The 25,237-nt window shown below is 39.2% G+C and overlaps 1 protein-coding gene across 4 annotated transcripts; it reads right to left on the reverse strand.

Moving 5' to 3' along the window:
• On the reverse strand, positions 1-24,158 carry REC114 (REC114 meiotic recombination protein). Of its 4 annotated transcripts, none has more exons than XM_050712926.1 (7): positions 24,027-24,158; positions 23,286-23,375; positions 16,954-17,007; positions 9,719-9,802; positions 5,085-5,264; positions 3,418-3,486; positions 1-162 (listed from the first exon to the last, which is right to left on the reverse strand). In XM_050712926.1, exons 1-7 carry the CDS (start codon positions 24,141-24,143, stop codon positions 1-3), a joined length of 756 nt encoding a protein of 251 aa, XP_050568883.1. In that variant the 5' UTR covers positions 24,144-24,158. The 4 variants fall into 4 exon arrangements, with proteins under 4 accessions (XP_050568883.1, XP_035422573.1, XP_050568884.1 ...); XM_035566680.2 differs by having other exon boundaries at positions 5,073-5,264; XM_050712927.1 differs by lacking the exon at positions 16,954-17,007 and having other exon boundaries at positions 5,073-5,264.
• Between the last annotated feature and the right edge of the window lie 1,079 nt (positions 24,159-25,237).

Here is a 25,237-nt window from a genome sequence, read left to right on the forward strand (position 1 = left end):
TCAGCCTTCTGCGAGTTTTTTCAGTTCTTTCTCCACATCTTCCACAAAAGCTGGGAAATTCTGATCCATAAGACATAAGCGAATGAAGGGCCCCAGCTCTTGTGCGCTCCACACTGAATGCCGGTACACAAGGGGGAGCTCAAACTTCTGTTTCAGCACAGACTGCAAAAGGAAAAACAAAGGTGTTGCACTAATCTTGTACATAAAAAGTAGCATTACATGGTTTTTGTAATGATGCAGCTACGTCAGATTTTTCCTTCAGTATTTAATAAAAATGCATCTGCCTTGTTATTATGCTGTTTGAATACTTTCAATCCTATATGATTTATCTACGGAACTCTCTCCCCCTCACACCTGGTTTCAATTCTAATACAGCTTTCATGCTGCTCTGAATTCCTGCCTGTGCCATTACGAAATGCTGGTTTCCTGGGTAACATGAGTTCCTAGTGAATCCATTCTGTATAAGAGAAAAGGATCCTGTGTGAAGGGTGTGTACTGCTGTTCTAATTGTGCAGGGATAACCAACAATGTGGTTCTAAGCTGTTAATTTAGCAAATTATCTCTTAGAACTAAATGGTGGGGCTTTTTGAAAGGTGTAGAACATCTTTTTCATCCCAACTTGACCCCTGCTCTCAGCTTTTCCCTTGGTGGTGCAGGAAGGATGTCCATCATGCTATTTTTCACTACAAAACTAGTAGCAGCAAAACAGGTGCCATACAACAGCATGCACTGAGCTCAAGGAGGCCCTTGCTGCCTCCTGGCGTCCATGGGTGATGCCAGATCTCATCCATTAGGTACACCAGAGAGGTGCGTGAGGCTAATGGACCGGGAGGTTGCTTGGCAGCTCCTGAGCACTTTCCATGCTGCTATGACTACGACAACAATCTGAAGCATCTCAACTAACGCTTCGTTGTGGCTGGCTGCCAGTGTTCCTTCTGGATGGGAGCCATACCGAAGAAATGGCAACTTCACACTGTACAGGCCCTGCCATAGCCAGGGCTGCTGCTCATTGTAAATCTCATTATTCACAGTGCACGTTAATGATTTTAAAAGTTTGTGTACCAACGCTTTCCTGTTGTTCAGGCTGCAAATACAAACATCGCCACCCACTTGCTTTCTAAATTGCTTTACCTGTCTGTTCTGAAGTCATAAAAGCATCAGCCAAGATGCTGTTTGGCTACTCTGCATGGGAGAGCAGGAGTACAGAAGCCACTGAAGTGCTGCTTTCATGTGAGGCAAGCGTGATGTGCAGAGGCAGCTGGTGATTGAGGTGAGTGGTCCTTGTGTTTTGGAGGGGGGGGGGTCTGTAGCTGGGCTTAAAGAACTTCAGATGCCTAGCTTGGCCTCTTCTTTGGTGCACTAATGGCATACTAGGGCTAAACCAAGCCTCTCCATCTGGAAAAGTCAGGATTGCTGTTAGTTTCAGTCAGGCCCTAGCTTCCGCTGCTTGAACCCGAAACAAGGCAAAGTAATGAGGTGGGCTGTTTGGGCATGCTGACATCAAGCGTAGCTATGTTTGTGAGAGGGGGGAATCTAATTTTTCCTAATCTTACTGGTTCAAAATTGCACTATTGCTGTTAACCTAGCTCATGGCATAGTGTTGATTGAAGAAAAGTATCTTTGAACACAAAATAGTGTTTAAAAATTATTATTCTCTTGCAGGTATATTTTTTTACTTAAAACCAAAGCTGCTGCTAGCTTCTTGAGGTGGCAGAAATGTAGAAATACAGCTCCATGCTGTTCCAGAGCACCAGCTGAATGGGTATGTCTCCAAGGTGAACTAGGAAAAGACGCTCAGCCCTGAATGAACTTTGTATTGTCAGGGCACAGGAAATCAGCTCACAGTACAGTACAGTTGAGTTAAGCTGACTAGAAAGTGGAGGGGCAAGCAGTGGATGTATGAAACTACATCAAGGAGTCTTTGAGAAAGGGAATTTGCTAGTAATTCAATGGAGAGATGGATTAAAGCATACAGCAAATAAAAGCCTTGTTAGCAGATAGCTTTGTTCAGAAGCAGGTATCATGCATTTGTGATTTAAAAAGAATTTTTTAGAACCTGAGGTCTTCTCTTACAATGTTGGTATAAATTTACATTTCCTAGTATTGCCTCTTGAAGCAGAAATTAGCTGTGAAATGATTATGGAAAAACACAGTTGATAAAGGCAAGCTCTGCCGTGTCTGATCGCTCTGTACTGAGTGTTCAACAGCAGAGCTAAATTAGCCCTAGGACAGGAAGGGCATACTGTGCCCTGTGCAACCACTGTCACTAATTCCATCTCTTTAAGGCTCACAGGTAGCATCAGGGAGACTGGAGGACCTAGCGCGGTCCTGAGGCTACTGTTCATGTTGTCAATTAATCCATCTGCCTTCACTGCAGATAAGAAGCACAAAGATGCACAAAAAATACTGTAGGTAGCATCTGCTGTTGAGCTTGCTCTCTGAGGCCAAGCTACGTAGAATGGTAATGGATGTAGCTTTAGGTTTGCACTCAACTGCCTAGCAGGGGGCATATAGAGCTTTTCCAGTGACTTCCTAATCAGTAATCAGTGATGCTTATAATCAGTAAAGCAAGTCAATGAGTCCCATCGTTGTCAAGCTTCAGCGTAACTAGAAGTACTAGGCTAGAGTCTGGAGGATCACTACAAGGAGAAAAAACAAACCTGTGAATGAAACAGCAAGGTATGTGCTGCAGCTCTCAACACAGAGGTAGAGAGTTTGGGGAACTCTGCTTTATGAAAACAAAGTGTTTGTTAACATTTAAAAGCCTTTTAGGTTTTAGAGATGATAAATTTTTAAGAGGGAGCGTAGGCGTTGTCCCTTAAACCACTGATGTGAAGAAACAACTTCATCTCTCTGTCGATAAAGAAAAAGAAACTAGTAACCATTAGAAGCAACTGCACAAAAAACAGGTTTGAAAAAGTACAGTTTTCTCCCCAGTTGTCTTGTTCTGTGCTGTCCCAAATTCACAATAAGCAACATTAACTCCCACTAATACTAAGCACAGCTTTACCCTGGACTTTTGGTTGAACTGTCAATTGAATTATGGGATCTCTTGCTGTAGGTCAAGAATGATTGATGTTTTCAGACTTAAGCTAAGTAGAGATAATATCTACAGAGTCAGTGACAGTCATATATTTATAAGTGACCTCTGGGTATTTGTTTTCTCTTGCTGTGGCAGCATGTTTTTAGGCAAATGTTACAATTACACCATGAAGTCTCTGGTGTTGCAGCTTGTTTCCTAGTTCCACATCATTACACTAGAGCCAGTGTTTTTGTTGGTACAGACGATAGCATTGGTAGCATCCTGATCTTCGGTGAAGACACCTACCAGACGTTTACAGTATATGAGAGAGCTTTTTCTCTATGCCTGGGAGATTCAGTTACAGGGTCCAAGTTAGATTTATTTTTTCTTTTTACCTGTGCTAGCTGTGTTACAGATCTTCTTTCTCCAAGGCTTGTGTAGGAATCTGGTAGAGGCTCATCTGGCTAGAAAATATCAAATGCAAATAAGGGCTTGTTACCAAGAAGAGAGTGGGTATGTGCAAGAAGGGAAGTGGTTCCATTTTTAGAGATAACGGGAAGAGAATGTGCAGAACCTTATGCAGTAAAAAGGCATCTCTTTTTATGGAACTTTAAAGCACATCTGTTAAAGTCTTTAAAAATGAAAGACATGAAATAATGGGCCTGTAGTTAAACTGTCATATCTAAACCAAGGTAACTTTTAAAATACTTACTGGAAGTACCTTTAAAGAAACACTGTGCAAGAGTGCTCACCAGGAGCAGGCTTTTTAACTTCCCATGGGTTGTATCACTGAAAAGATAGCTTGAGGTGTCAATTCTGTTTTCTGAGTGAGGCTTTCAGTCACAGAGTGAGAGCAAAGTGATACCAATAGTGTGACTACTAGTGTTCAATAGCATTCTGCCTTTAAGTAGTTAATTGAACTTTCATTCTTTATTTTAACTCATCAGGAAAGGAGCAAAGCCCACAGGATAGATAAGTGCGCTTAAAGAACAAGCAATGAATCTTGAAGATCAGATGTTGAAGGTTATACATTTTCTATACATCTTTCTTCAAATAGTGTAAGTCAAATTAACAGTATTGTCCACCTCTTCCCCCCACTATCTCTACCACATGTTGTTTTCACTGTCCAGTCATGTAGGACTTTTCCTGGATTGTATCTTGAAAATAATGTAGCTGAAAACTTTGACATTCCCTTTTCAGGATGCTGTTCTTGGCCCTTGATATTTTATTGCATACCCAACAGTTTCCCTGGCTGAGTTAGCTGCACGCATGTTTTTTAGAGATGGTAAATGTGATCCTCTGAATAGCCAAGAGATTGTATATTTAAGAATTAGTCATCCTCAGCAACATTGCCTTTGCCTCCTCCAATCACCTTAAGTTGGTGTCTTAGAGGGGAAACATTCTGGTCCTACCCTGAAGTCACATCTAAATGTGTCAGGTTAAGCTAAAATGTATACAATTACTATGTGTTACAGTTATTAAAACTACAAAACAGGAGTAGGTAAATGCAAAAAGGAGAACACAAGTCACAGTTACTTAAATGTCTCTGACCATTTTTCTTGAGCTGTGTAATTCAGCTGAAAAGCTGCCAGGTGGTTCCCAGCTTGAGGAGCTAAAACCACTTTTTTTAGAGTGTTATTTTGTTAACCTTTTTCAGGCACACTAAGAAAATAGCAATATGATAGCCAGCTTCTGTAGCTGACTTCCTGAATGACTCCATTCCTGTTCACTAACTGAGTTTCCCTGCATGCAAGCTGAACTTTAGGTTTCCCAGTTCTTCCCATACCAGCTTTCATGAAAATTAATACAGTTCCTGAGATACAAAATACAAAGTAGCTGGCTAGAGGGGAGAAAAAAAAAAGTAAATTCATTTGCTATGAAAAACACTGGTTTGATGTAAACAGCTACAGAACTATAAAGAATATTGAGCTCTGCTGATTTTTTTTGTCTTGGAGTCTGTATTTAAGTAGAATAAGCTGTCATTTACAGATCTAGCACTGATAGGTGACTGTTTTCCCATTTTTGCATCCACATGCTCTCGCTTGCTTACTACATGTAGTACTTGTTCAGCATCTTCCACTTGACTTGCACCACTGAGACTGTGGCAAAGGTTCTGGCTTTGTTCATCGGTTACTTGAACCGGTACGTACTCCGCAAGTTTCTGAACACAGTTGCAGCAGTGTTCCAACATCTGTTGTTTTGAATCTCCACCAAACTGAACTCTAAACATGCGGCATTCATTCTGCTCAAAAACAAAAAAAGAAATTAACTGTTCATCCCCTCAAAATATTTTGATTTGATTAAGCTATTAGATATAGTTAGGTAGACGGTGATTAATTCTTGGATCACTGCACCAACTTAAAAAATCAAGTTTTCCATGCTGTATTTTCACTTATCCCAACAGCTAGATAAGAATATAATTTGCAACTTGAAAATCAGGTTTTTTTTAAAAAAAAAGAAGCAAGCAGGGACACTTACAACTAATACAACTAATTAAGCTTTGCCACAACAATGGGTACAGTTATAGCAGGGAAATCTAAGTTCTTATTGTTGCTGCAAACACTCTAAGGATATTCCAGCTCTGACTGGTTATTGGTGACAAAAAATGAGATGTCACTAAAGTAAGCACAAGTCAACTTTGGCATCTAAACTAAAAGTTCTGGGAATTATGTTCTATTTAGAATTTATATTGTCTGCATTAAAATCAGCCTTTCCTACCTAGTGTGCATAGCTAAATACAAATTCAGTTTAGCATTCCAACTTAATGCCGCTGTTCCTTGAGTAGAAGTTAATGCAGTTGATTGGGAGTGAAAGAAACTCAAATGCTTCAGCAGGAAGGAGTACTGTGCAAATGGAAAGCTATTCTGTAACCTCTCCCTGAAATCAGTCCTTGGAAACTTTCATGCTGGAAACCAGTTTTAGTCCACCTCTCTTGCAATAATGCAGACATTCAGACTGGCTCACTGCAGCTGTCCTTGGACATGAAATGGCAGATACTGTACGTATACACCAGTATATAGATTTCATTGAGAGAATCTTCCTGGTTAATAAAATGGAGAATTAATTACCTCAAGTAGTAAAATAATATTAAGAATTGCACAAAATCAACCCCCAGTGTAGGTTGTCATGCTGAACAATAGTATTTTTTAAATACATGGAGAACCTGTCATGCACAATAAGCTTCTCTTAAACACATCCCACTGATAAAAGACAGCTACATATTGAATGCTCTTGTTTACAGAGTGTATTACTGGGACTTTCAGTTTGATCTTGAAATTTCAAATGTAAAACATTGTTAAAGCACCAGAAAAGGAGCAAGTTTTTCTTTCCTTGGACTGATATAGCTTATAAGTCTTCATCTTTCTAAGGTTTCAACATCAAAGCCATTTTTTAAAATGTCTAGACACACTGCTAGCCTGCTGATTTACATGAATACAAGGACATCTTTCACTTTAAAGTTTTTTGTCTCAAAGATGAGCCAGCTCTTTGTGACAGTCTGTATGTTTACATGCATGTTATTTTAAGATGTGGCTATTGCGTAAAGTGATTTTTATGGCACTGTAAGTATAAAAGGCTGCCTTAATGCCTTTTAAAGGGAAAAACGTCAAAATAATTCAGATGGTAGCACTTGTTTTACCAGCACCCAGTTAGATTTCCTGTCATTAATGGAGGTGTCAGCTTAACTGGGTCAACTTCACGTAACTGAGCACTGATTTGTGGCTATGCCAGACACATAAGTTCTCATTAAAATGAGAGAAAAGTAAGTTGCATCTTAATTTGAATTCTTTTTGGAGACTTTCAAAGAACTCTTATTTTAGTTACCCCTACCATCTGCAAATCATTTTCAGTCAGAACAATTTGTATTGCCATTTGCCTTTTTGCAGGGACTGGATGGTTAGATACTTAGGATTACAGTTACAGACAGTAGGTTTTGTGAACTAAACACCTTTTTCCTTCACAGAAAGAGAGCGATCCATTTCAACTAAGATGTGCATCAAGTTTTAGCGTTAACAGTGCTAGGCAGCAGCACCTGAACTATACAAGAGCTGAAGTACTGAAGAACTTTGAGGTCACTTCAATCTTCCCACCCTAGAGAGGGTGAGCTCAATGAAAACAGTATGAAGGGAAATGGCTTACTACAAGAATAGTAAGAATTGCTACTGTTTGCAGATTTTCAGATTAAAGTTTTTTTCTACATGGGGGTACATCAAAGACTAATGTGAGCAATTACTAGCGATGGAGCTGTAGAGAGGGTAGTCAGCCATGCAGCCTTCCTTCTAAGACACAAGTGTGCATCTGACAGGTATGGCTTCAGAATTACATGCACGTATGCTTCACTGAATAAAGTTTCTGATAGTATATCTGAGTTTTAGTACTGGTCTGTGAAAGGTCTTGCTTTTAAGTATGGTAACACTAAATTTCTCAAAGTCTAGTTTAGAAACTCATTTTGCTAGCTAAGAGTCCACGATGCCCTATTAAAAGAGTATTTTATATGAAATGAGAGTAAGTTTCACTGTCAATGTATATTAATGATTTTCAAAAGCCAATCTTTTAATGTTCACTCAGTTTCTTCTGAAGTACATAACCCCAGTGATTAACCTCCATGCTTTTTTGACATAGATTACCTACAACTGCGAAGCAGGTAATATGCAGAGGGTGGAAAAGCAGAGAAGAGAGAAAATAACTGAAACCAGTAAAGTAAGGAAATCAGACTGAAAACAAGGAGCAGAAGGTATATCAGAAACGTTAGAGTAGTAGTTAGTTGCACATGCCCCTTAATTGCTTTGTGCATGCAAATATAGGAACTGGTATTTGAAAACATAGCTTGCTTTCCTCTGCTTAAATGGCTTCTGCTTTGTCTTTCTCAACTCTACTTCGGTCTACCAGGGGCTGAGACATAACCCTTCACATAGTGTGGCTGGCTCCCTGAATATTTTTAAATGATTTTGAGGATTAGCACAGAAGCAATATACACTGATAGCATTTAAGGGATTGTTTCAGCTACAATTTAGGATACAAAGTAGAGAAGCTATATGATGGGACTGCTGCAATACCATTAAATCCACTTTAAGTCATGAGAATTTATGGTAAGTAAACATTTGGATGCAGTGAATTCATTAAAGACTATGTTAATATTCCTCCTTTTCCAAAATGTCCCTCAGGGCTTTCTTCGAGCCTCAAAATGATTGTGACGTTGATTTTTGTTTCTCATGAGATGCAGTAGAGTCCATTAACGCTGTACTGGGGAACTGGTTCTGTTAACTCTAAAGGAAACTGATGATCTACTGATTCATCAGAACTAATTATTGCAACAGCTCAATAGTCTTCTCCAGTAATATTCCACACTTTATAACAATCATCTGACAAAAATCAGAGAGCAAAGGTGTTTTGGTTTCAGGCAAGCATAACCCATGAATTTAAAACACATCAAGATACTTATTTTTTGCATTTCCTAGTGCTACCATTAGTTTAGGCTTATTTTGAAACAAGATGAGTCCTTATATTTGTACAATGTTTATTATACCTCACGTGTGCCTTTATCTTGCAATTAGCAAGGCATTCCACTTTGCAAATTGTACTCTTTGGTTTGTAACATCCTATGAAAAAAACAGTTATGCACCTTTCTTGAAAGAAATCAGATAAGAGATACAAGTAGAAGTAAGGAAGAATTTTTAGTTTTCAGCTCTCCTGGATACTGCTATTTGCAATTATAATAACCCTCTCTGTTCCTGTCAGGGGAGAATGCCAGAACATCTCAGAATACTTGAGATGTTTTTATGCCTTAATAGTTCAGTGTGCTGTGCCAACAGTTAAAACTGGTCTCTAGCAGCTACTGAACAAGGGGCTTATCTCTTTCCAAAATTCCTGTTTCTAACTAAAGATGAACTCCCTCATCAAGTAGAGATAGCTAAACTGGAAGCAGCTGTTTTGGCTGAAACAACAAAGCCTAGAAAGTATCAGCAGAGAAGGGAGGGCTATCCTCATTTAGAAACAGCTTTTGTTTCTGAAAAAACTGCTCAGCACAGATGGTTAAGGACTTTCCCAGAGTTCACCTAAGAACCAAGAAAACTGTGGTTTATACTTAAGTTGGTAACAAACAAATGCCATGTAATTACTTAAAGGCTAGCCAACCCCTTTGCATGAGATCTGAGGGGAAGACAGAGAAACTCAGGTCTCTTCTATTAGCCTGAATATCAAATGTCTGAATCACCAGGTGGGCACTACTGTGCCAGGTCTCAGGAGCCAGAAAATAGCTAAATAATTGCTTTAAATACTTCACGGGCCACAGTGAAGGATGACTGATAGGTAGCAGGCTTCTGTACACGTCAGAGAATTGCTTCATCTTTTTAATTGTTAGCAGTGCAGCTTTCACACTGTGGGACCATTTCAGGTTTTATACAGTCAGGCTGGCAGATGAACTCTAAAATAAATACCAGTCTAGCTGTTTTAATAGCTAACTCTCAGAAAGCAGTCTAAAAGTCTCAAATAGCAGCAGTTACAAAAGACATTACAATGATTCAATTCAGTTTTGTTCCATACTTAAATTACAAAAAACAAACAAACAAAAAAACCCTTTAATTTATATACACAATTTACATTACCTCAGAATTTCTGGTTTAATTTATCCAATATTAGGAAACCTTAAGAAACAGAACTGAGTTAGCAATTGGAAATATTAAAAGTAACTCAACCTACCTTTGACTTTGCACAAAGCAGCAGGCAGTCTGCTCTTCTTACTATCTTTAACCATTTGTGGCAATCAATTAATGAAAAGCCTTCCTGAAATAAAGCAGAACACAAACTACTTGCACAGCAAACATGCAATACTCCAAAGTACACACTCAAATTACATGATACAATTTAATCCCTAATGAAGATTACTGTCATCTGAGTACAGGCATCATTTGTATCTATCAAACAATTGCCAACATGTAATTTTTACCACGCTGAATTAAATTGGAATCTGTAGCTCCGGTAAAAACAGTATGTCGTGGTACATTCTAATTTCCATATATATTCTTCAGTGTGCATGTTACGAAAGTCTCCTTGAAAGGCACACTAAGAAAGCCGCAAGGAGAGCTACAATCAGTCCTTCTGAATCCCATGAAGTTGCCTGAGAAGGCAGCAGAGGGCAGGCAAACCTGAAGAATGGGCCAGCAGTTGGTTTATCTAAGGCCCAGACAGGCACTTTCTCCAGATGGAATCCAGGTAAACAAGAAGCAGCTTTGATAACTCAATAAAGATGTTTTTATACTCCAGTTGCATTAGCTGACAGTCTCTTCAAACAAGATGGACTGCTCAGCATTCTGTAAAAATACCCCAGGAACCTGAAAACATCATAAAAATCTTCAAGACAAGCGACCGTGTTCCCCAAGTAATTCTACAGGCTGCCACACAGTCATTATTTAGGAAAGTCTAGAGTGAAAATAAAACAAACAACAAAAGCCAACACAAACAAGCTTAAGGGCAGGGAGTTAATTACATAATCTGTTTTATGTTTTATCTGAACTAATAATGCTTTTGATGACCATGACTTTTTACATAGGGTGCTTTGCATAGGTGTCCTAAGGGCCAAGAATTAAAAGTCATGCCCATCCTGGACCATCAAAAGCATGCTTTTGACAGTTCATATCCATCTTTCACAGGTCCAGGCTAGGAAACCATCTGCCATTCTATTTTGGTACAAGAAGTCACCTTAATAAGACACTGCTTTTAGTATACTGGCACTAGTTTTAGAGTCCCATGCAGCAACTGGGTGTAGATTTTTAACTGAACTTTTATGAGGAATATCTATGAAGTGTTGGAAGAGTCATGCCAAAGGCAAACTGGATCACAGACTATTCTGATCAGACACCTGCTGTGATAGATTCCAGAATGGTACGACGGTCTGCAAGTATTGGTCCCAAATGATTTAGAGGCAGAGGGAGAAACGAATCTGCGCTGTTTTGGGCAAGGTGCAGACAGCAGGTAAGACACCTCAGCTGCTTGCACTGAGCCCATTCTGTCTGTGGGCAACGAGCACATTCAGTGTGCCTCAGGGTAGAACTTATTAAGGTGTGAAAAGCCTCAAGGTCAAAAGAGTAGGAAAAACTTCACTTTGTGACCAAAGGGAAGTGCCAAGCTATCCTCTACTCCTACAGGAATTATTAAAGGAGTCTGGATCCTAAGAGGGACGAACCGCCAAATGATAGACCTCGCGACAGAAAAGAGCATCTTCCGTGGTAAGTCATCGCTCTCCAGCCATACTGCGTGATGCAATTGGACTGCTGAAGTACTGGAGCAAGAGGGTATCCTCCTTCCATGTACAGACAAAATCCTCTCTGTGAAACAGTAGGAAGCCTCTAAAGAAGGCCAGTTTGTCATGTAGTCTGACACAGGAAAGGAAGCCTGTGAAATACCCTTACTCCTTTGTTCACCTGGCAATTTTAGCATCCCTGGCTTTGAGGTATGCAGTTTTAGCTTCTTTTGATAGACCTGACAGACAAGAGCTTGGTATGCAGACTTTAAAGTTGTTTTGAAATAATAATGCTGAGCAGAATGCCTGCAGAGTAAGATGAGATTAATAGGCAAGGAAAAGAACGCAACACCGTTAGAACATTCCTAGATGTTGCAATTTCAGTTGTATGTGTGACTTTGCAATTTTGCTAAGGATATTCATATATAGAATTTGGCCCCCAAATATTGTTTAATTCTGAAAATGGAAAGGTGCTAGCAAGTTAGCTGTGCTCACGCTACCACTGCTGATAGAAGGGATCCACTAAGGAAGCAAGCAAGGAAAATGGAGCTGAAACAAGATGAGTAAAGTACAGCCTAGAGGGCAGTCAAGAAGGGAAGCAACTGGTTGCAGAAAACATATGTATTGCAAAAGAGTTTGAATGGCACAGGCTCTAAGGTCAGAACAGAGAAAAATGTGGGTTGTGTAGAACTGGACTATGTAAAGCAAAAAAGATATTTTTAAACCGTTCCTTCTAGAAATGGTATATTCTTGAGGTTTATACAAATAGTCTGAAAAGCAAGTGTTCTCAGTGTTTGGAATACACTAGACTGAGAGCATTTAAATCTATTTTGGTGAAATAAATGCAAACCAACTTAAGGTTAATTCCATCCCACTGCAAGGACTTACTTCCCTCTTCCCTCATTTCAAGCCATAAATGTTGAGCATTTCTTAACTTACTCATATTGAGGGGAATATCCATACCTTAATTCAGAACTGCTCACTCCAGTTAAGCAGCTAGACTAAGATCTGGACAACCAAACAACCCAGGAAATAATTTGTGTTGGAGTATAACTGCTGCTAGTGCTTACATGCTTAGTGCTTCCTGCCATAGGTTGTTTATCCATTGCTGCTTGATTTCCTCTGATTCCCCTGCCAAGTCCTGAAAGACTGTTAGTGAAGCAATTCTAATATCCCCCTCTTTCACTAAGCCACTTTCCTTAACTTGTGGCCACTTCTGCTTACTCTGTTCATTTTGGATACTTAATGTCTCTGATGCACACCAACTGTGTTTATTTAAATATAGCTGTTCCCATACTTAGTCTATTTTTATAGTTTTTCCTTTCACTGTAAGACGTAGGTAGAACAAATGTTTTCTCCATAAAATAATAACCCTTTTCACAAAGATCATAAAAGGCAACTAATGTTTAACTTTCATACCAACTATTTTACTGATGCTTACCAGGTTGGCATTCTTTTATGTGCCCTGTTTCTGAGGTAAAATCAAGCTGGGGAAAAAATTATATATATAATTTTTATTTATGTACTCCTAATTATTCGACCCAAAATTTAATTAACTGAAAGTTAATGTACTTGAAGTTTAATTAACTGAAGAACAAAACAGAAAGTGTTTCCTTTTCCCTTGCACCTTTGTTGATTGTATATTGCCAAGCAGAAGCAACTAAGAACATCTAACCTGTAGCAGAACTGCTCAGACTTAACTCGATCGTTAGATCACTTATATCAGTAATTGTCATTACAATCAGAATCCTCTAGATTTTCCTCAGTTGTAAGCAGAAAACGTCTGATTTGGCACCACGTTAAGAAGGTTCACTCTGTTCCTCCTGGCTTTTCCATGTTACTTCAGGCAGCATAGAATCTGTATTTCAGGCTGCTTGGATTAAGACAAGATTCTTCTTAACTGCATGAACTTTCTTGTCAACACTGAAATAGTTACAGATCCATGTATGAAGTTAGGTAGGTGAATTCTGAACAGCAAGAATGAAGACCAAAACAAATCTGTCCTATGTTCCATAGCTCAAAGTTGAGAGGATCTCTGTCACCACCCAGGAGCTAAGTGTGGGGTAGATTCTGGAAAATGCATGGCAATATATCAAGATTATAGCACATTTGATCCCTTCTAGAGATGATGAATCAACTCTAAATCTGCTTTCAACATATGCACGGACAAAAAAATAGTAATAGCACCTCCAGATTGCTACCACCGTGCCGACAGAAATACAGAGAAAGCAGCCGTGGGCAGTGTTCCCCTTCAGCAGGCACCATCAGTACCTGCTTTACATTCAGAGTTGTTCATTGCTGAGCAGTACTGGGTACGAGCAAAGACAGATGGCAGTATAAGATTCATTGGGAATATAGACAGAAAGGCAACATAAAATTGGGCAGGAACATAAGATTTCAAATGTTTACAATTTGAAGATACAAATAGCAACATTTCTAAAAGTTTGATCATTAGCATTCCATCATGCCTATAGCCTTTTTGTTATTCTCTGGGGTCATGCCTGTAAGAGCACTGCATTCACGGAAACAATTTCATACATCTCTGACAAAAATCTGTCTCTCAGAGGGAGGATCCTGAGAAAAAAAATAAGCTGAAGCAGAAAACAAAGCAAGGCATTTTCCAAATATTTCGGAGCCAGGACAAGACATGACATGTCACATGAGGGAGAGATAATAATGCTGGTCCAGACTTACACCCATGTAGTCTGTCATTAATTGGGAAATACTTTTGTTCTGATTTTACATTTCAGCCTTCAAGAAGTTGCTGGATAATGAGGCCTTTGTTCTGTGTTGCAAGGTATTGGTTATTATTATGAATACTTCTATTATTGTATCCTGTAGAAACTCTATGGTGCTAAGCAACATCTGAATACATGAACAGATTATTCATTTTATGTTAGGGTTGCCTAAAGGCCTTACAATCAATCTTAACTAAAAATTAAACCCAGAAAACCAAACACAAAGACAAACTTCCTCTCTTTTTCGCTGCCAATTATAACATGCTCATGAAATACATATGTAACTGTTTGTCCTCAGAGTTCACAGTTCAGACTGGGGGTATACAATGCATAACATAATGGATGAGGGATTCAGCTGTGTATCCCACAGACTGGGAATGAACATTCATAAGGAATTACAAGTTCAGCATGAGATCAAAAAAATGTTAGTGGGTTAATTAATATTCCAGTGCATAGTTGCCAGAGTGCTCCTGTCTGAAAAATGGAGGAGAGTGGCAGAAAAGAGATGCTGAAGGCTTCAGACAACATCCTGCTTGCAACATTCTGATTCAGGCTGGGCAGCAATGTGGTATGCAGCCATTTCCCTGAAAACAGCAATCTTCTGCTTGCAAAGGCCCTGTTCAGTTTCCAGGGAAGGCACCTGTGACAGTTCCTTAGTCTACTCGTTGCCCAAGGTAAGCAACAAGTAAGCAACGTTGCCTGCTCTGACCCCTCCACGTTGCAAGCTCATGCAACACTGCGCAAAACCAGCAGGGATGACTTCAACATGCTATTTTCCCCAGATGGAGAGAGACACTGCCCAGCTACTGCATCATCCTATGCAGAGCTCTACTTCATGGGTCTACTCACCATGCTGAGTGTGGGAGGTACAGTGAAAAATATTTTTTAAAATAATGTTCACTGTCTAGATGTTAAGTGATTTGTTACATTACAAATGTCAACATTTTTTGACTGCTGACATTCTAGGTACTACAATTATTCAACACTTATACTGAAGAACACCTTGTTTATTCTTAGAAATGACTACTTTGGAAACAAAGGAATAGTAGTATTATTTCCAGATATCTGCACAATGTGACTAAATCTGGTAAAAGTCTGCAATGGAATAAAAATGTTTCTTATGGAAAGCAAACATCAGTGGGCGCTCAGTTAGAGTTGAGAAGACTGTTACTCTATCTTATTGCAAGACAGGGAAAAATAAGGATGATAGAACAGTCTGAAAAAGCTTGTGAATTATGTGTAACTGTTATGATGAACGCTACATAACAGACAAAACTGAGATGCTTTCAGAAACCTTAAGCAAAATCTGAAAACATTCACAAGTACATGTTTCCATGGTGACCTCTTTGATTGGGATTTAGTCATTAATAGTTATAATACTGGAAATTATATGCTTGAAATGTCGCATATAGATTGTAAATCAAGTGCTTGTGTATATATGGAAAAATACCAATTTTTATCCTATTGGCTTTCCAAAAGACAATGTGAGCTGCCATTTTGCGCTTTTAACTTAGAAAACTGCTTACTTTATAAAAAGATTCATTTCATTAATGACTGAAAAATAAAAAAATTAATTCCAGCTTAAAGCTAGAAGTTATGGAAATCAAGCTTTGAACATAATTCCAATCAAACCTTTATTTTTATCTTGTGACTAACACACCTAGAAGTAGAAGTCTTCCTTACTTTTGTATCTGTCTCTGAGATCGAAATACTGTCAAAATAGATCATTTTTTTCCTCCTGTGACGAACTGTTTTGAAAACTGAGCAGAGATTACAAGTGGCAATGTGACAAAAAAATTCCCCAAACATGACTACTTGGAGAGTGGGGGAAGTAGAAAGTTGTCTCTCCAGAAATTTCCAAGCAATATGCCAGTATCCAAATTCTTGGGAAGCTAAGAGCGTAGCAGAAACCATGTGTTTCACAGGCTGTGTGTAACTTCGATCTTAGTTCATGTTAAGTATTAGCTGCCTCAACCAGATCTTTAGAATATAGAATAGGAAGTGGAAAGGAAAAGGATAAAGGCCAAAAAGCCAAGGCAGACAGACAGCAAGCTAACTAGGAATAAAAGGATGTTAAGCTCTGTGTTCTCTTTTTGCATGCAATTTTTTCATCCCCAATCTCTTAGATGCCTGATCTTAAATGCTGCTGTCAGGCTTGTTTGATTCTGGAGAACTGATCAGGGCTGAACTCATTAAACAAAGTGTTCTGTACAGAGGCAAGAAAGCTAAATGAAGGACTGAATGCAGGCCACACATAGGCAGCCGCGCAGGGGACTCGATAACCGATGAATGTCTTTTGCCAAAGCGCAGCGTTGGGTGCAGGAGCACATGCTGCTGGGTGGCAGCTTTCTGCAAAGAGTTCCCACAGACTGGTACAAACTGCAGCCCCTTGCAGGAGGGAACAGCAAAGATAAGCCCCCAACTTGGGACAAACCTCAATGTTTCATAGAGCCTCAAAAAACATTTTTTTAAACTACATTTTAGAACAATGACAGCTGACCAAGGACCTAGAGAGGCAAACAGAACACTCATGGGATTAGCTGGCTGAAGCACCTGAAAGCATTCCATTAGTAAGTCAAGGTAAGCAATTTCTTTAAGTCCTGATACAAAATACATACTTCCCTAGATCAGTATTTTACTTTGAACTCTAACTTTAGGGTAAGAATATTTTATTAATGCCACTACTCTTTAAAAATTAGTTTAAAAAAATTAAAAAAAAAATTTTAGGGTTTAGAAGAATTAGGGCAGGAGAGTAATATAAATCTGAAGCCCTTATAACTCTTTACTGATGCTGGTCATATAATTCGTAATTGTTACAACAGGCATGTATCGTTACAGGAAACACAAACGGGGAAACTGATGTAGTTCCACCACCAAGCAAGCAGCATTAGCAACCTGCTCACTTCCCCAGGTCCCTGTCAAATGTCCTCATTTGTTGCACAGGGACTTTTACGTACCCAAGGTAGAGTTGTGAATATCATCTCAAAAACCTGGTGCATAAGTTTCAGGCACTGCAAAGAGAACATCAAGAACATCAGGATGTCTGCTGAACGTTTGCCTAATTAACGAGGCTAGACTCTACTGTATCCTAAGCACTGTTAGCTTGTTAGAAGTCAGGAGGGGACCGGGAGGGCACTAAGGACATTTAGCCTATACTTCAAGAGATCAGGTCACAAATCAATTGCTCTGGATTCATTTTATCCTATTAAATAAGCCCTCTTCACAATTTCAATTTGTTTAATGTGTAGGATATTAAGAATTCTAGCACTGGAATTAATTGCATCCAATAAAACAACAAAATATAATTTTCATGATGTTCTGATTTGAAGGAGGGAAAGGAAATGAGTTGCACGTGTCATACACAGAACATGAAGTATCTTGAGTGCGACCAGAAATTGCCAGAGATGTTGAGATATTCCTGTTAAAATTCCATTATCTACAGTGTGCAAGAATGAGATTTTCCTAAGATATGCAGTCTGTTAAGCAAAATTGCAGCAAAAGTAAGTCCTAAAAATGTTATGCAATTCAAAATGAAATACTGAAAATCAAAACAAACAAAATCCCTTTGACACACATTACACATTAGGGTTTTTTTTTTTATGTTCTAGGCTCTGATGTTCTGTTTACCATCCTCTGCATTCCATTTGGTTCATCACAAGAAGTCATCTCTGGCAGTGTCATTAAAGAATGTTTAAAATGTTATCGAGAGCATACCCATTCCGCAAAACAGTCTACCCATTAAAACATAATTTGGTTTTCTTTGGGCAACTGATGGATACATTGAACACAATTACTTCTTAGAGTAGGACAGATGTGCTTCAATCATCAGCTCTGGAGCATCCTCAGGTACTGTAAGCAATTGCATCAAGCTGCAGCACCCAAGCACCAGGTACGGACTGATCTGCCTGGTCTGAACATGCTGAGACTTAGCGCATACATTGTAGTATGCTCTCTGGCCAGAAAATAGTATTGTAAATTCCATTAGTGAAAAGTCTGCTAGAAGATCATTCATTGAATATTTTACTATTTTATGGCTTGTGAGAATAATTCTGTAAGATCTTCTTATGTGAAGATTTTATAACTTTTATAAATGCTTGTAGAAGAGTCATAGTCTCACTTGGTCCTAAGAAACCAATTTTCTTTAAGGAAAGGTTTTGTAACAGTCCTGCTTTAAGAAAATAAAAAGAACTGTGAGAACATGTAAATATATGCAGTGAAGAGAAAATATTTTGATATAAAGTCAGGAATCCTTGAATATTCGTCCCCAAATGGATCAGGTTAATCCAGCCATTAATGAAATACATATTTTCATTTCTGAACGACTGTCTTTCATCTCAGTTTTGTGCAAATGGAGATGTAGTGAAAGTTGGACAAAAGGTAAGACACCAAAGAAAAGCATTTAGTAAGCAAAGAACTCCCACAAAAGCTGTTGCCTGATGTTTTCATATGAAGGGAAGTATGTTACACAAAATAGTTTGTATTTTAGTATTTCCTAAATCATTACTTGACATGAAAAAGCATTTCATGGAAGAATCACCGAGCAACTGAACAAAATACACCTTCATCCAAAAATGAGTATTCATGGGATCCATGCTCACTAAAGAGAAAATAATTGGAGCTGTCACTACTTGTATGTTAGCCAACCAAGATCAGTTTAGGAGAAAACTAACTAAGAAGCCGATCAGCACAGAGTTCAATTAACACTAACATTTACTGCAGAAGAATGAATAAAGAAAACTTGTATATGCCATACAAAGCACCTGAAGTCAGAAGTTCACATTTTTCAACTGATTCAACTGTAACTGACTTTTTTTCTTGCTGGACTTTTTAAAAAGCATCCACCCACAATATTATCAGCATAACTCAGAACTCGCTGGCAGCTAAAAAGGTTCATTTTGGCTTTTGTAAAATGTACGCACCACTGAAGAACAGATGTACTCTGACTTTTATCTTCCTAAAAAAAATAGAAGGTACTAAACAAGATAGTTTGAATCTATTAATGCACTGATTTTACTACATTCTATGCCCATTTTAAACCAGAAGAGATGAAAATACATCATATTACGATACTGCCAGTTTTAAAAGCATCCAATTAATGTTTTCTTTGTCAAAGATGTTACCTAAAAACTTTTTTTTTTTTTTTTAAAACCTATCACTTAGAATGGTTCATGTTAAAATTCTTGGAGTGGGGTAAGGGTTCCTTTACTGCTGCAATAAAAAAAAATATTAGGAACATTCACCACTTTCTGAATTCTTGCATTTAGTTTGCAATTTGTTTCATTCTTGGATTACTGCTAGAGGGAAGAGAAATCCCTTTATTATTCATCCACAGAAATTTTACAAAAATACAAAATAGTTATTCGAGTTGAGAAGGAAGTGGTCCCTGTGACAACAGAACAACTACCAGAATAACTTCCTTCATTTGTCTTTGAAATAACTAGTGGTTGAGATGAGGTAGTGTACTTGAGAAACCATTTGTTGATGTCAGATCACAATTTCTGTAATCATACATCGTGCGATTGCTTAATGTTGTTCTATGACAAAAATATCTACTCTTGCAGAAAGGCTCTTCAGTCTTAGAAAAGGTAATTTATCCACCAACAGCAAATGCCTCAGGAAAGTCAAACCAGATAGGAAATGTGGAAGAACAGCACTTGTTGCAGGTTGGTTGGCTGTGTTTTTTTTTTTTTTTTTGGTCCATTAAAGCAGTCTCATGTCATTCAGAACAATGTGAAACATTCAGTAGTTCTTGAACTAAATCACACCTCTAGAGTAAATTAAGCCTAACTCCAACCGGACCAACCGTGTTTAACCATGGCGCAACATCCCTCTGAGAAGACCTTCTGTTACATTCCTTATTATCTGCAAACTGGAAACTCCAAAGACAATATGGTCACCTTCAGGCTTCTCCAGGGTCTTGCAGCCAGTGGGATCACCATGAAAACCATGTATGCCCCCCCCTTATAACGGACAATACTTCTTTCACTATTTGGTGTTTGATAGGGCCGTGCACAGGTCTTGTGCCTCGCTGTGTTCCTATGCAAAAGTATAAAGCTGTGATAGTTGTTAATGGGTTCCCTCAAAATCAGAAGCCTGCAGTACATCAAAAGGTCTGAAAAGCAGGGATTAAAAGATGGATCAAAAGACTAGACATCAACAGTTTTTAAAGGATGTAGTTACTACATAGCAAGAAACAGTTTTGTAAGTACATCAGAGGGAATTTCAATGCAAGTGAGTAAGGCAGCACATAGGTGTTGAAGAACACCTTGGAATTGAAAAGGAAACTCAGTAACCCACACCAGCAAGTACAAATGAACATTAAAAACTAGAGCTGAATCATTCCAACAATTGCTGGAACCAGCACTTTATCAGACTTCATACATTCCCTCTGGAGCAGAAACTTGTGTATTTCACATTATCCTCCATGACAAAAATGTCCATTATAATAGACCCCCTAGTGAGAAGATGTGGTCTGTGACAGATTCAGAAGAACTATACATACTTAGTTGTGCAAAGCCTGTTTAAACATTGTGACAGGTTTCTGACAACTCCTGGGAGCTGGAGACTACAGGGAGATAGCACCAGTGAGATTAACCATTTCTATGGTCTGATTATTTCTACAGCAACAACACAGGCTGTACTGCATTGCAATTCTTTTTGTTACATGGCATCTCAATAAGGACTTCGTAAAATTCCACCAGTGGCCTGCATAGTTCTGGCTTGAGTGATACAGAAATGATACTGAATTTCCAGTGCCCTGTGTACTGCTTGAAGAAAACCATTCACAGATTCAGTAATGGTCATGCATACTGTGATATCAGTGCTGATACCAGCTTCTGGCTGACAGCACCACGCCCTGTGCATCACCTTTCTGGCTGATGATACTGGCTGCTTTACCAAGTAGATTCCATAGACTGGTCATCAGAGCCTGAAAAGATACCTGCGGATTGGGATTGTCCTAGGCAGAATTTTATCACTGCGTGTCAGCACTGGGGAAAGGCACACCTTTCTGGGAGGGCATGTGCTTAAGGAACAAGTCTAACCAGTAAAGCTAAGCCAGATGTTGGGCCAAATCACTTGTAAACAGGAAACACAGGTCCGAAGACGCCCACCAGTGTTCAGAACTAGCAGATTGGATATTTGCTAGGTTTTTCAGCCAGTCCAGTATGTTGAAGAGGGAACTGTGCTCCCACAGTTGGACTGTGGGACTACTGCAATCTCTGACCTGTTGCAGAGAGAGATAAATAGGCACAGGGCATGTTGTACCGATGCATTTTGCACTAGGTTAAGTTCAATATGCACAGAACACACCTGCAGCATGATCCCAATTACACATCCTAGGACAAGTGCATCCAAAAGGAATTGACAATCAGGTTTTAAAATGCATACAACACCAGTTTTGTATACCTTCTCTCATACACTTAATAAAACATCTTTGGTGTGGCCTTAAGGTTGGTGTAGAAACATTGCCAAAATTTGTTTAAAAAAAATGATGTTTTAAAACTCTTGATATCATGTATTGGTCATATTTACCAAGCTTGTTTGTTCCACCTCTATTCTACACTATTCTTAAACTGAGATTATTACTGCAGTATCTTAGTGTCTTTTAGAAACTGAAACAGACCTGAGAGATCCCTTCAGAAATTCCTCATTTGGTATTTCAAGCAAGGCAGCTGCCTGAAAGCTTCACTAGCCATTAAACTTGAGAGCTGCAAGAAAGTGCTTTTCTCAGCCAAGTCTTTATAACACTTTTCTTCCTGCACTCATCCCTTATGACAGCATGCTTTATCTGCACATTATTATTTGCCAGATACAATCTTTGCCAGACGAAGTCTCTGAAGGGCTATAGCTTTTGTCCATGCCTTTCTTGCTCATTAGTTAATTACTGAAACTTCCTTTCAGTTAGCCTTTATATGGTTATTTCAAGGACATTCTGCAAAGTAATACAAGTCTGCTAGGTACTAAACAGTTACAGCTGTCTGATCAGCGTACTGAAAACGGGACCAGCCCCAGGAGAGGGGCATTCTGCACTGATTCATTCCCAGCAGAATTTGGCAAGAAACAGCAGCAAGTCTTATTTCAGTTGTGTCTGTTTAACTATCTGGACATTCAATTACTCCATTCCTTTTTCTTATTCAACACACACTGCTGAAATGCTTTCCATGTTCCATTTTTACCTTGTCCAAATCCACTCAACTTGTCCTTCCTAAATATATAAGCCAAATGCTATGCCTTGTACGAGGGCTATACAGACAGCTCTCTTAGTTCACTCACTACCTATTCAATAACCTTAACACACTCAAAAGGTCAAAGAAAATAATCAAGGGTATCTTGAATTTTTAAGTTGAATCTTGAAATCTTGAGTACCTACATGGGTCTCCCCCTCTATATTTAGAAGATATTTCTGTAAGTTTAAGACATTTTAGGAGGCACAGCAAAAACTAATTTATAATCTTATACATATCCTTGTACACATTCTGTATTAAACATGCATTTATCTTACTGCTGCAGCATTTTGCAATGGTTTGTAATTTATTTTTTTAAATGTATTTATCAGACAATTCCTACTTGCTATCATCACTGGGTATTGGTGATATGCAGTGAACAGACTGGATCCCACTTTCCAGCACAGGCTTTTTCTGTCATGAAGAATGGAGCAATCTCAGCATCCAACCCATTCCCTTAGATGGGGTGTTTTAGGATGTCTTTATAGTTTAGAAGCCAGTCATACTGAAGCACAGGCTACAGCACAATCAGTTGACACAACTCTGAATTTATTTTGTCTCTGAGAAGGTAAGATGGATGTTAGATCACATTACCCAACATATTGAAAACAAAAACAAAAAGAACCATGTCCTGTGACAAACTAAATTATCAAAATACTAACAGATCACTTGCAAGAAACTAGCTGGATCATATGGCAAATCTTACAATAAATTATATTTTTATGTATTTCTTAACAGCATATTTTCTGTTTTCTTATGCTGAAGAATTATGTTGGAAAAAATCATCTTTCAATGTCAGCAGCACTTAGTATTGTGTCTTAATCTAGATTTTTTAGAACCACCGAGGAAACACTGTTCCTCAGTAGGAAATAATACATGTAGTGTTAGCCTGATAAACAGAGAGAGAAAACACCACATGAAAATTTCCACGAGCAAAATAAAATTGGCAGTTTCCTTTCACTGGGAGAGGACATGAAGCTGAGAAAGGAAAAGAAGTCAATGCTGATGCTAATGAAAAGGAGAAATTGTTTTTAAATGTGAGAAACAAACAAAAACCAACTTACCAGTACCGTTCTCCCTTGGGAGATAAAGAAATGGCCAGATACAACAATGGTAAGGATAAGATGACCAGATTCTTCATTTGATTCAAAAACCTTTAAAAAGATTGACAAAATAAAAATCTATCCCTGTATGCACAGAATCTACACTTTCCATTTCTAGTACAAAATGAGAAAGGCTTCAGAGGTCAGTGCTGGAAGTCAGAGGTAAAAGTACCTCCCAGAAATGTAACTTGCCTTCAGCTCCCACAGACAGCAGGCAGAGTCAAGAAATATTTACTAATTAGAACCCCATACACACAGACCTAACTACTTTGAAAAAACACGTGAACTCTTCTGACTTGATCTATAGCTTTTAATACAGCGGGTCACTTCTGAAGAAAGAGGAAAAAAGCAGACCACTAACAGATATCACTAATATCATTAACATGTTTGATTATTAATTCACAAAAGAAAACCTCTCAATGCCTGCGTTAGTTAGCGTCATACTCCCACGCTGAACAGCCCCGCCCAAGCCACAACTATGCAAACTAGCTTAAAAAGAGGAAAAGGCGTGATATTGTAGCATTTTTACTATTATTTTCAACTGTTTCACGTTTAGCTTTCATTTGATTATTGCTAAAATAACAGAAGACACTCCACGGTTCGGGTTACAGCTACAAATGCCACACATCTCCACACACGAAGGGCCAGGGATAGGAGTTACAAAGGCAGCAAAACAGAGAAAAGACCCCGGTACCGGGCCACCTGCCAGGAGGAAGCGGTTTGCTCCTCGTCGCTGTCCGTCGGGGGCAGGAAGCGACCGTAGCGCTTCAAGGGCCACGTCGAGGCGCTGCCCAAGAGGGAGCCGCCGCCCACCGCCATCGCGGCCCTCAGGGGGCTGTGGCTCCTCGGCACGAGCGGCCTGCGGGCAGCAGAGGCGGGAAAGGGCAGCTAGTAGGAGAGTGGAGAGAACGCTTGAGGGGTCTCGTTCACCAATCAGCGAGCACCAGGGAAACGAGAGCCAATCCGGTAGCGCGCTCGGGCTCGCGCGGGCCGTTACTCGCGAGCGGTTGTTCTCCCCTTAGCGCCGCCATTTTGTGAGGGCTCAACGTCAGCTTTTGAGGATGCGGCTCCTGTGAGGGGAGCGCTGCTGGCGGCTTCCCCCTTCTCCTAATACCGTTTACACTCCGGGCTCCATCCGGATTGGTCCATATTGGCATGTTGATATAGCAGAACTGGTCTGCGGTGCTGAGAAGCACAGGTCAAGAGGTGGGTTCAGCTGCCATTTGTAGGCTGAGGGGAGACATCGATGATATCTGCATTTGTCCTTCCTCAGGTGATGAATTTCTGAGACCACGTAGAAAAGTTATCCAAAAACCTAACATAACTTTTCAGTTCTTGGTGCAGTAGTATGTTGCATTAAGTTCACAGAACTAAAACAGAACTTTTGTGGTACCTGAAGTAGGAGCTATGCTAAATGTCAAAAAGCATTTTTTTCCAGTGTGTTGCCTTTTGCTAGCCAGCACAGTTTTGTACAGATGGACTAATAAATCGAAATTGCACTTCTCTCCCATTTTGCTTCCTCTCTGTTATTAGGTTGCTCCCAGAGTTATGTAATTTTACACTGTATCTAGACAAAGAGTGATGGCAGGATGACTCATAGTAAGACTGCACTTATGTATTCCATTTATAGTACATATCTTGGCACATTAGCAATAGAAATATGTGCATTAACCAGCCAAGGTCAGTGAAGGAGCTTGGAAGATGTCTGTGAGAGCCTGTACTAACCTGTACTGACTTCAGGGATGTTGGTTCATCGCTAGCCACCATTAAACCATTTTTGTTTGCATACCTGAGGGTTCTGTGCTGATACCATTAATCCCAAATGTGAGTGTTGCTACTGCCAGCAGCACATGCTTGACCAAGGTGAGGCTTGGTTAAATAGTCATGTTTTTGTTAAATTAAACAGAACAAAA

This window comes from Cygnus atratus, chromosome 11, assembly GCF_013377495.2.
Source record: "Cygnus atratus isolate AKBS03 ecotype Queensland, Australia chromosome 11, CAtr_DNAZoo_HiC_assembly, whole genome shotgun sequence".
Classification (NCBI taxonomy): domain Eukaryota; kingdom Metazoa; phylum Chordata; class Aves; order Anseriformes; family Anatidae; genus Cygnus; species Cygnus atratus.